Consider the following 11,697-nt stretch of genomic DNA (forward strand, 5'->3'; position numbering starts at 1 on the left):
AAAATTAACTTAACTGTATAATAATGATAATTAACTATAAAAGCTAAGTTAAAACAATACAAAATTTAACTGAATAAGTTATATTATATTAATAAGTTTGATTGAACAAAAATAACTAACAAATTAAGTTATTATACCTACCTAAATATTAATATTTTATAATATATAGATTTCCACTTAATAATCCTGAATTACTTAAAAAATGGTTGATTGAAGTTAAAAGGAAGAATTTTATACCTACAATGTATAGCACTTTATGTAGTGAACAACTATTTATAAACAAAAATGTCCATTGTAAATCTCAAAATCCCTGCTTGATCACTTTCCATATGGTTATATCTTATATTATAATCATGGTAATACAATAAGGTAATGAATAATTACTACTACATTTAATTTGTTAAAGAAATAAGAAAATAAATTAAGAATTATGAACGAAAATAATCATAACTACACGTATATCGTATGTAAAAATGAAATGTTTTGCCCTTCGATGGTGGGGGAAGCGGGATTCGAGACGGCTCGTTTTTTGTATCATTGCGGGAATGGCGAGTGCGCGCTCCAGTATATCTTATCTATCTCAGTGCTAAAAAATAATTGTTTAGACGGTGATTAGATACGTTTATGATAGTAGTATCTGAAATTATATTGATAATAATAACACGTGACTCTGAATACAATACTTATTACTTAATATTAACTTATTTCTAGTTTTTAATTTAAAATTCAGTTAAAGGACATTTTTAAATTTTAAGATTTGCAATGGCATCAATTGAAGTTGAAAGCAACGATGATAGTATAATCAAAAATAAAAAACGTAAGAGCGAAAATGGTGAAAAGAGTAAAAAAAAAAAGAAACTTCAAGAAGCTGTTGAAATAGACGAAGGTTTAGAAACTGAGAAAGAAATAAAAACTGTTAAGAAGAAAAAAAAACACGTAGAAATAACAGAGCCGGAAAAAGTTGAGGTAACAATAAATAATAGTAATGAAACTTCAAAAATTACTGAAATCAGTGACAAAGTTGATAAAGTTAAGCCATCTAAAGTACGACAGTTGCCGACTGTCTCCATAGCCGTGCCTGGGTCCATTTTAGATAATGCACAGTCTCCAGAATTCAGAACGTACCTAGCAGGACAAATCGCAAGAGCTGCATGCATTTATAAAATCGATGAGGTTTGTGTCTGTGCATTTTTATTAATTTATCGCTTGACATTTTCTTACTTATTATTTTTTATTAGATCATAGTTTTTGATGACGTGGGGGAACAAACTAATGTGATGGTATCCAATAAGAAAACGGAAGGTGGTTCAAAGACATGTAAACAATTGGCTATAATCTTACAATACTTGGAGTGCCCTCAATATTTGAGGAGAATATTATTTCCAATTCACAACTTTTTAAAATACACTGGAGTATTGAATCCACTTGATGCACCTCATCATTTTAGACAAGAAGACAATGTCCCATTTCGGTAAATTTTTTATTTTTTTATTTGAGCTAACTCTTCTATAATCAATATCAACTTATACATTTCACTTGGTAAATTTATTAAGTATAATTCAATTGTTAAAAATATTAAATGTCCATCAATTTGTGTAGACATGTAATTTGCAGTTATTATGTACATTTCAAGTTATAAATAACTTTAAGCCATTTTATTAGACTATATAAATTAATAATAAGAAAAATTCAAAATTTGAATGTTTATTAATATATAATTAACAGTGTCGGCCTTAGGCCGAGACTCTGAGCTTTTTTTTTTAGTTTATAATAGTGGTGGGGGGGGGAGGGAGGATATACACTAAAATAAAAAATAAAATAAAATTGGGGCCCCAGAAGCAAATTGTGGCCAAGGCCTTATACCTGTCAAGTCGATATTGATAACTAAGATAAACTTTTGTTCCTGCCATATTTCTGTGTATAATTAATAGATATTATATAAGAAGTATTAAATGTATTGTTAAATTTACAGAGAAGGCGTAGTGTCAACACTTCCACCAAAAAAAGGTAAAGGCTGTAATGTCGATGTTGGTCTTAGAAAACAGGTACTAGTTGACAAATGTCTGCAACCATATGTACGAGTTACTGTTAAACTAATACCAAACTCAGATGATTCTAAACGTCAAAAAGGTATTGTTGTAGCTCCAAGTACTCCCAAAAATGAATCTGGTATTTATTGGGGTTACACAGTAAGGAATGCTGATTCCATAAATGAAGTATTTACCAAGTGCCCATATCCTGGTGGATATGATTTAAAAATTGGTACATCTGATAAAGGCATTGATATCGATCAAACAGATCATACACAACTTGGCTCTTTTAAACATGCATTGATATGTTTTGGAGGAGTTCACGGACTCGAAGCTGCATTAGAAGCTGATCAAAGTATTGATGAAGAAAATCCGTCTACTTTATTCGACGTTTATTTAAATACATGCCCAAACCAAGGTTCTAGAACTATAAGAACTGAAGAAGCTGTTCTTATTACATTAGCAGAATTACGTTCAAAAATGAAACTTGGATAAATTATTTACATAAATATTTACTTCATTTGATTGTGTAAACCTTTAATAAATGTATGGTTTTCTTTACATTCCTTGAAAATCTTTATTGATTATTGTTATTTATTTTATTAGTTTATTACTAACTGTAGGTAATATTTAATATTACAATACCTCATCTTAAACTGTAACATTTCATAGATTACAGACACGCTTATTAGTGACTGTTTTTTCTAAAACGTTCAGATTACATTCAAAATTATTAACAACCAAAAATTTTGCTCATCTTGTAGCTTAGTATACACTATACAGAATAATTATTAAATAATACATTTTTTCTTATTTATTCTGTGCTGAAATTAAACCGATTATTTCCATACGGAGTAAGTAGCCAGTTTATATTATGGGATATTATGGCTGCACTGGACTGTTAACAGGTCTTTCATTTTTTTATTATCTATAGAAAATCCGAAAACATTGATATTAAACTCGTGGAATCGTGGTTGTTGTTTACATCAAACTCATCACAGAATATATGAATTAGCATATAATATCTGATATATATTAATTACTAATAAATTTGTGATAATATTTATTCTATTTCTGTTTTTGAAAACTTTAGTCAAAAGTCTTTAACTACAGTAAACTGTATTCAGTCTACTGTCAATTTGTCTAGTCCTGTTAGTGTATAGTTGATGGATTCACGTAAGACGTATTAATATCTACTTCATAAGCCAATACAATGCGTATTGACACTTGTTATTTTTGTTCGTCCAAAATGTACCCAGGACATGGAATGCATTTTGTAAGAAATGATTGTAAGGTATGTCAATTACATATAATATATAATATCCATTTAGTACTCCATTAGAACACTTTTACTCACAACTTAATTGTGTTTAGGTATTTAAATTTTGTCGCTCGAAATGTCACAGAGCATTTCAAAAGAAGAAGAACCCGAGACGTGTACGATGGACCAAAGCATACCGCAAGGCTGTTGGTAAAGAATTGGCTGTTGATCCATCATTTGAAATTGAAAAGAGACGTAATATACCCATGAAATATGACAGAGAATTTTGGCAAATGTCTAGTAAGTAAACTATGTACAGTAAACATAGTTATGAAGTAACTTCAAATTATAAATTCTAGAAACATTCATTATACTGTCTGTTATATGATCAACAATTATGTAATAAAATTAATGTAATAATAATTGTGTAGTGGAAGCAATCAAGAAAGTCACTGAAATTCAAAAGAAGCGTCAATCTACCTATGTAATGCAACGATTACGTAAAGGACGTGAAGTTGAACAGCACAGAGATATCAGAGAAGTCCAAAGAGATATGTCACTGATTAGATCACCTGCTGCAGGTAATATAAGATTTATTATTTAAAATCAATATGACTATCTCATGTTTTATGTAATATGTGATATGTCTATTCATTCTGAGGAGTTAGTTATTGTCTTACATCACTGTTATTGGAAAATTGTAAATTGTGTTACCAATAGTATAGATTTAACATTAAACAGTATTAGTACCAATGGCAACATAATTTACAACATTCTAGTTTAAAAATCTTAGTGTATTTTAAAAAAACTGAAATGCTTCAGAAACCTCTATGAAAATAATTTTTATAGATATTGAATTGTTATTTTTAAAATTAGGTATTAATTAATTTATTGGTGCATGAATACCTCTGTAGGTAAATAATAAAAAATATCCGAAAAGCAAAAATTGTTAAGAACATTTTATTTGTGATTATTATTATAGTTATTGTGAATTCTAAACAGTTTTTTTAGAGAACCTAGAACTTAATAATCTTTACTGCACACCATTCTTTTATAAGTAGGAAAAATGTATCAAGATTCTTTTATCTGTAGGATTTATTTTGGTGTTGATCATCAATTAATTTAAAACATTAAAAAATCTTGTCTCAATATTTATGATTTTGCAAAAAAAAATATTTAAAATCGTATAATATTTAAAACTTTTTTTTATTATGTATGATATATTAGAAATTTCAAATAATGGATAAACTCTAGTATTTAATATAAAAAAAAATGTTTAAATCCGTCAAAAAACATTCATTAATACTTCTAACTTATCATTTTTATATAATTTAGAAAACTAAAAAATTAGCATTTGTATTAATTTTACATTCAGTTCAATGTGTTAGAAGACCTATTATAATCTGTATTATGTCAATGTATAATTGAAAAATAATAATGTAAGATTAAAAAATACTTGTTTGTTTTAGGATTGAAACAACGTTTGTTAACTGAAGAAAAATTGCTAGAAGAAGAACAAGAAAATGATGTAGAAATGATTACTGGAGAAGATGAAAATAATATTGATCATAGTAAATTATCTTACATTAAAATATAAAATATTTTATATTTGTAACCTGTTTAATGAAATTATAATATGAATCTTGCACTAGTTACCATTCTTTAGATGTTCTTTTTTTTCTGCCCACTGTCGAGTAGATTAAACCAATAGCAGAGACTTCTTATGTCTGAAATCAATTATACATTTTAAATTTACGAGCCTTTTTGAAATGCCTAATGTCTCAAAGAATACTTAAAACTAGTGTTAGTGTATTCTATACTTTCAAATCCTGTCAGAACAACCATGAGTAAAATGTGTATTGCATGTATAATTGGAAGCACACTTGTATTCATGTTTGACTTGGGATGACAGAATATGTATAATTATTCTATGTTTCAAGTATGAACATAATGAATAGTGTTTACAGATTGATCATCGGGGAACTCAAAGACTGAGAGTCATTCAAAAGGTTTCTGAGTTTTAAGAAAAATCTTAGGTGTAAGGATAAAATAATTAAAATTGATACGTAAAATGTATAATCATGTACTGTTATCTAACCCTAAAGTATTAAAAAGATTCAATACCAACCATTTTTAAAGTCCAGTGTAGATAATATTCTTAACGTTAATAATATAATAAATGTAATGTATTATGACATTATGTAATAATTTAATATTTTAATCTAAAGTAACAAAAAATAATACATATTGTTAAAATAGCAATAGAAATGTATTATTAAAATATTTGCTCAAAACCGTATCTTATAGATTTTTCATTGAATTCAAATAACACCTTCAAGTATATGATACCTATACACTATATCAGGGGCGGTCAAATAGTCGTCTCTGACAATTTCAAAGTTGATCATGTTAGAATTTATTTTTAGGGCCACACGCCCTATATACTTCTTAATAATTAATAATATAAGTTATTCAATAATAAAAAAATTTACTTTGAAATTCGATTCTCAGAGGTGAAGTATATGTTTAGTGGATTGTGACCAAAAAAAGTTTAACTACCCCTGCACTATATCATATTGTTGTTTCTTTCTTAAGTAATGATAAAGTACCAAGCAACAACTGACACCAGAACAGTTACCTATTTTTCTCCTTTTAATCAAGGTACTTATAGTTATAATACATATTACGACAAATATGTTAGTATTACATGCTACAAATATCGTTCAGCAACTTTTGATATAAAACATTATGTATTGTGTGATTAACAGTTAATATCTTTTATTCTCTTTACAGAAAATAAGAATACAAAAAACAAATACCTACTCTGAGTAAACTATTAAAATACATAATATTACTTGCATAATCTAAACCTAAGTTGTTGTGTAGCTCCATAGTAGGTAACTCAGATCGCAAGAAAACAGTATTCATAGGTACTGATAAAATGATTAACAACATTTGAAGATCTAAATACAATGCAATACAACAATTACCTACTTTGTATTAGTTATCAAATTTATTTTTAATACTAAATTGTAAAGAATAGTCTATAATCTATATAATATGAAAATATACATTTATATAATAACAGCAGCTGGCAACAATAGTACCTACAAGACAAGTCAAGTTAATATTCATAAATAATAAAAATATTGATACAAATATAAAATAAGAAGTTGACAACAACACTTAAATTAAATACATTATTTCATTATACAGGTTATGTTTTTAATACATTTTATGTGGCAATTATTCAAGGAAAAAACAAGTTAATTTATAATCTAATAACAAAGTATTAGTCAAGAGGCATAACTTATTATTTACCTGTTTCTAGTGCAACAAAATATTCTACCACAACATAAATACTTTAATGTGAGTAGGTAATAACATATAATATTTATACTACTTTACATTATGATCTTTTTTGTACATGATCTTTCAAAAGCTTCATTATGTCATTGTCAAATTCTTGTGGGGCCGGTTTAGATCCAATAGACCAAGCATATAAGTCCCATTCGTCAAATTTACTGTTAATCAATGCATCATACTTTTGTAACTGATCACAATTGAATGTCTTTAAATATTTGTCAGCAAATGAGGTAAAGATTATACAATTTTCTAATATTCCCCTTTTTCTAGATTGATAAATAAGACGGCTTCTCATCAAATCTAGTTCGGAATCTGAAGATATATTAGTATTACCAGTTAGGGCGTAATTGCGATTCTTGATGCCCATTAAAGGAGAATATCTCTGTAATTATAAAATAAATAACTGTTTTTAATGTTTTTGTATTCATAAAATATGAATTATTGATTAAACCAGTAGGTATACAAACCATCAGGGGGTATCTAAAAAACAGAACAGTTTTATTTAGCATGTTTCTTGTTTTTTTCTTAATTTGGTAGTTTTTAATTTAGCTCAATTGTTCAAAAATATTTTTCCTTGAACAAAATAAGATACATTTAATTCATTTGTAGCACAGAACAATGTTTGTAGGGACGTAGATTCCAATTACACCATTTTCCGTAACTTAAAACTTTGTCTTTATCTGAATTCTGAATTTTATCATGAAGGTGACATCCATGATATCACCTATCACTAAGATTACTACATAGAGCATATAATATATATATAAGTGTGTATTTTATTTTTAAATATCCACGATTAAAGATATTAAATTGTATACAACTTATTACGTATGTATTATAATAATTAATATGTACAATAGTCAATTAGACAATAAACATGTTATTTTACATTTGTGCACATCTATATTATTATATACAAAACAGTGAATAATAAAGAATATGCAATACAACAGAATAAATTAAATTTCATATATTTTATGGCTCGGCTTTAGATAATAGATTCTTTGATCTTGATTAAATATTTTACAAAAATTTATATTTCATAATATCAATTGAAAAGTAAATTTCACGAAGTGTTCAGAATTGTTTACATTTTTTCACTGTTTTCAGAATTATTATAATACTAACTTTTAATATTATTATATAATAAATTAACTTCTCATCTCATAAACATTCATAATATATTATATGAATAAATATTAAATAAAGTTTCCCCCGTGGATAGTTTTAATCATGAACACTTAACAAGTATAATAGTCCATTAGTTCATGGTTTAAAAATTAAAATAATAAAATATTTACATTTTTCATTTCACTTTAACAATATAACATTAATAAAAATCCACTAAAATATCCTATTCCCAAATCCTAATGTTGGTCACAATGTTTTAAAGGTGATTTGATAAGGTAAAAAATATTAACTGATTAAAGGAAGAACTTAATATTTTACGTTTTTCACAAAGTTAATTTTTTTAATTTTGCTCATTGTAATAGTTTCTTAAAAAAATATTTTATATTTTTGAACGTTGAGTTAGAAAATTTAAAATGGCCCACGCGGCTCCTTATAAAACTATAACTGATCCCGCTATAATTCGGAAAAAAAATGAATTACGAAAGGCTGTATCTGAAGAATACATAAAACATACATCAAATCCTTACCGAAATATAAAAATGGAAGGTGGAACTTTGGTATGTATTCGGTATTCATAACTTATTTCTCAAACTGTTTTTGTTATTGATATTGTTTAATTCTTTAATTTTAGTTTGATGTCGGTATTCAAAGATACATGTCTATGAAAGCAACACAACATGAGTTTTTTAGGCCTACACCTAAGACTTCACTTTTAGGTGTACTAATGATAGTAGTGCCGTATGTGAGCTTGACTTATTTCATTAAAAAAGAACGCGTAAGTGTTAATTTAAATATTTTTATTATTATTTGTTTCAATAAAATTATTTAAACAATCAATTTTTCCTATAAGGATCGCCGAGAAAATTTAATTCGAACTGGACAAGTATCTTACAAGGACAGAGGATTCAAATTTGCATAACAAGATTTACATTTATATGAATATTTTTAGTGTTATTTTGGTAACATTGCCATTGTTGTTTAGATTTATTAAAATAGAAATGCCTGTAATAAATAATTAACTTAACAATTTAATTTCAACTTTTATCATATTTATATACTTTTTTTAATGTCTGTAATGTAATCATGTAAAAAACAGATATTCATTTGAGTTCAATGAAATATATAGAAAAATAAATTAACAGTAAAAATGTTGTAAGAAATGTTATTAATTAATGTTTTTATTATTATTAAATATACCTACATAATTAAAATAAATCATCAAAAAAATAAAAATGGGGAACTCTTATAGGTATACTTGGTTTTGAGTATACCTTAAACATTGGATGGGTCACTATAATCGATAAATATTGTATATGAAAAACGATTCTAGTGTAACTTATTTGTTATCCTATATTTCTAAGGATATTATAAATTTATATTGATATAAGTCAGTGGTTTTCAAACTTTTATTATACACTTCAAAAAGTTTTCACGACATTAACCTTTTTTAGATGAACAAAATTGTTTTGAATTTATCATTAATTAATTTTTTTATATCACAATTCAATGCAATCGGTAATCTATAGAAAAACCGCGGCACACTAAGCCGATACTCGCAGCACCCAGTTTGAAAACCACTGATATAAGTATCTAATTTATTTTCCAGTCATAGTGGAATTAATTTTATTCGTCTGCACAAGAATTTATTTGTTCACATACATCAAATTTAAATGGCTTTATTCAGGTAAACGTAATTATTTTTTTTTAAACATGTTTCCAATAAAAACATTTGTTCAAAATAAAACATTTATATGAGTTTTTATGGTATATAAAAGTATGTGGTTTTTAAAATAGAATTCTTTTAATATGATTTATTAAAAATGTTGCATAAAAACAGTTTTGTTCTTTTAATGGTTTATTTTTTGACATAACTTGTCAATAGTTTTTGACTTAAATGCCACATCACAGATACTGCATGATGATAAACTTCAGTATGAAATTTCTTATGAATATGAAGTTTATAAGAATTATAAAATAATATTTTACCTACATTTCATGTTTAAGACATATCTAATAGATATCTTGACCAACTTTCAATGAGTGATGAATTCTGAAGAGTAGTCATTGTTAAAAACTGTTCCTTTAAATTTGTCACTATCGATAAAATATTTTTTAACTCATTTCTATATAAATTATGTTCACTTTTTTCCAGTTAAGCATAAAATTCTAACTAAATTTTTTTTTTTAATTACTTTATAATAAAATAATTAAAGAGTTTCCCAATGACTTGTATTTGTTTAAATATGGTAAACAGGGCCCCCACATACAATTTTGGGCCCCTGTACTAAATGTTTGACCGGGCCCTTTATAAGACTTCCAAAAATACAATTAACCATCTATCACAATTTTTAGAAAAATATTAATTTTTTTATTATACCACGGGCCCTTAAAATAGCCGGGCCCCTGTACTCAAGGTCCATCAGCCCCCCCCCCATGTGGGGGCCCTGATGGTAAATGATTTTTGATAAATGTTTTCAAAATACAACTAACACAAAACTACAAGTAAAACTTAAAACTCTTTTAACACTCCATACCCTCCAAGATAGCTTTGATTTAAGTAACATATTTAAGTTTAAAAAGTTTGTATGATTGAACTCTAGCTGGATAGTTAAAAATGTAAAATTTAGATAAATTGCTAAGTAAACATGACTGTATAAAGTATAATATCATGTCGTTTAAGCCTAAAATTATTCAAGTGGTCACTCAAAAATAGTGTTAAAATAAAAAAAAGATGCAGAATTGAAAAAAATAAAAGGTTTATTAAACAAGTTTTTGAACAAAATTGATTCTAGTAAGTACATACTTCATACTAATAAATAATATATAAATCTTGGTATTTAATTATAATAAATTGCATTGATTAATATCATTGTTCTTATTTAGTTTTATTTGATACCTACCTAACTATTTATTATTGGTGCAAAAATATAACAAAATTGACATCTATTCTATATTGACTTACTGTTCTCTATGCCTCGATTCCCAGATATGGTGATTGCTAGAGAGTCTGTATAATATTTTCTAGGCTCTCTAGTGATGGCTGTTGTTGACAGTAATCAACAGTTAGACTCATCTGTTTGATGTTAGTTTTCAAATTATAGATTATGATTTTGAATAAATAGATAAATATTAAATTATTCATATTTTCTTTTTAGATAGCTGAATATCTGAACCATTGCTTAATATTTAGTGCTGGTGTGCAGCACAAGTATACAACACTTTATACTTATCATCCATCAGAACATATACTAGATATTTGTAAATATTTGTCCAAATTTTATCAGTCAGATCCAAAAATTATTAAACTCATGAGTCATGATGCAATTATTGTTACAAATCAAACCAAGTGTAATACCCCTCAATAATGATATATTGATATGTGTTGTGGCATTACCAAAAAAAATTAAAAATCAATACACCAAGGATTTAAATATAATTCATGTAAATATTGATTTTCTTCTACAATTTTTGATTTGATTGCTAGTAAATGAACAGAGACACATTAAAATAGTTCTTTAATAAGTTCAAAGAATGCAATCCAGCCTGTTCAAATATGAGAGTATTTATTACAGATAAAGACATGAAAGAGCGTTCTGTTATTAAATCATTGTTCCCAATCATCCTGTGATACCCCTATTCGACACTACACACTTTCAACAGAGAAATCACCCGTGAAAAATTAGTTATAACGCCAAATGAACGAGATAGTAGTAAAAAGTTGATAGAACAGTTATGCTACTGCAAAAATGAATACCAGGAGATACATACTATATTTTTAAGTCAGGCCCCACATTAAGTCAAAATGTATTTTGAAAAGAATTGGCATGATATCCGCGAAAAATGTGTTACCGGATTAATATTTCAATATGGTAACTTCTTAAATACTACAAATAATAGGCTCGAAAGTTT

At 26.8% G+C, this 11,697-nt stretch overlaps 4 protein-coding genes across 4 annotated transcripts; 3 read left to right on the forward strand and 1 right to left on the reverse strand.

The window, feature by feature from the left end:
- The first annotated feature begins 640 nt into the window (after window positions 1–640).
- On the forward strand, window positions 641–2,591 carry LOC114122041 (putative methyltransferase C9orf114). Its single transcript, XM_027984599.2, has 3 exons — window positions 641–1,173; window positions 1,239–1,471; window positions 1,973–2,591. Exons 1-3 carry the CDS (start codon window positions 763–765, stop codon window positions 2,523–2,525), a joined length of 1,197 nt encoding a protein of 398 aa, XP_027840400.2. The 5' UTR covers window positions 641–762; the 3' UTR covers window positions 2,526–2,591.
- A 413-nt stretch (window positions 2,592–3,004) lies between these two features.
- LOC114122051 (probable ribosome biogenesis protein RLP24) lies at window positions 3,005–4,949 on the forward strand. The gene is made up of 4 exons (XM_027984610.2): window positions 3,005–3,324; window positions 3,405–3,591; window positions 3,723–3,872; window positions 4,761–4,949. The coding sequence occupies exons 1-4, from the start codon at window positions 3,244–3,246 to the stop codon at window positions 4,886–4,888; spliced, it is 546 nt and encodes a 181-aa protein (XP_027840411.2). The 5' UTR covers window positions 3,005–3,243; the 3' UTR covers window positions 4,889–4,949.
- A 1,095-nt stretch (window positions 4,950–6,044) lies between these two features.
- Window positions 6,045–7,353, reverse strand: LOC114122061 (succinate dehydrogenase assembly factor 2-B, mitochondrial-like). Its single transcript, XM_027984619.2, has 2 exons — window positions 7,125–7,353; window positions 6,045–7,039 (listed from the first exon to the last, which is right to left on the reverse strand). The coding sequence occupies exons 1-2, from the start codon at window positions 7,164–7,166 to the stop codon at window positions 6,701–6,703; spliced, it is 381 nt and encodes a 126-aa protein (XP_027840420.2). The 5' UTR covers window positions 7,167–7,353; the 3' UTR covers window positions 6,045–6,700.
- A 725-nt stretch (window positions 7,354–8,078) lies between these two features.
- Window positions 8,079–8,957, forward strand: LOC114122115 (NADH dehydrogenase [ubiquinone] 1 beta subcomplex subunit 4). Its single transcript, XM_027984684.2, has 3 exons — window positions 8,079–8,345; window positions 8,420–8,563; window positions 8,639–8,957. The coding sequence occupies exons 1-3, from the start codon at window positions 8,202–8,204 to the stop codon at window positions 8,705–8,707; spliced, it is 357 nt and encodes a 118-aa protein (XP_027840485.1). The 5' UTR covers window positions 8,079–8,201; the 3' UTR covers window positions 8,708–8,957.
- Window positions 8,958–11,697: the final 2,740 nt, after the last annotated feature.

This window comes from Aphis gossypii, chromosome 2 (assembly GCF_020184175.1).
Source record: "Aphis gossypii isolate Hap1 chromosome 2, ASM2018417v2, whole genome shotgun sequence".
NCBI lineage: Eukaryota > Metazoa > Arthropoda > Insecta > Hemiptera > Aphididae > Aphis > Aphis gossypii.

Excerpts from the sequence above, each read along its gene's own strand:
- LOC114122061 (XM_027984619.2), bottom strand. The coding sequence starts at position 7,166 with ATGCTAAATAAAACTGTTCTGTTTTTTAGATACCCCCTGATG. Across the intron at positions 7,040-7,124 it reads TTTTTAGATACCCCCTGATG|AGATATTCTCCTTTAATGGG; the intron begins GTTTGTATACCT and ends TTATAATTACAG.
- LOC114122041 (XM_027984599.2), top strand. The coding sequence starts at position 763 with ATGGCATCAATTGAAGTTGAAAGCAACGATGATAGTATAATCAAAAAT. Across the intron at positions 1,174-1,238 it reads GCATTTATAAAATCGATGAG|ATCATAGTTTTTGATGACGT; the intron begins GTTTGTGTCTGT and ends ATTTTTTATTAG. Across the intron at positions 1,472-1,972 it reads GAAGACAATGTCCCATTTCG|AGAAGGCGTAGTGTCAACAC; the intron begins GTAAATTTTTTA and ends TTAAATTTACAG.
- LOC114122115 (XM_027984684.2), top strand. The coding sequence starts at position 8,202 with ATGGCCCACGCGGCTCCTTATAAAACTATAACTGATCCCGCTATAATT. Across the intron at positions 8,346-8,419 it reads AAATGGAAGGTGGAACTTTG|TTTGATGTCGGTATTCAAAG; the intron begins GTATGTATTCGG and ends CTTTAATTTTAG. Across the intron at positions 8,564-8,638 it reads ATTTCATTAAAAAAGAACGC|GATCGCCGAGAAAATTTAAT; the intron begins GTAAGTGTTAAT and ends TTTTCCTATAAG.
- LOC114122051 (XM_027984610.2), top strand. The coding sequence starts at position 3,244 with ATGCGTATTGACACTTGTTATTTTTGTTCGTCCAAAATGTACCCAGGA. Across the intron at positions 3,325-3,404 it reads TTGTAAGAAATGATTGTAAG|GTATTTAAATTTTGTCGCTC; the intron begins GTATGTCAATTA and ends AATTGTGTTTAG. Across the intron at positions 3,592-3,722 it reads AGAATTTTGGCAAATGTCTA|TGGAAGCAATCAAGAAAGTC; the intron begins GTAAGTAAACTA and ends ATAATTGTGTAG.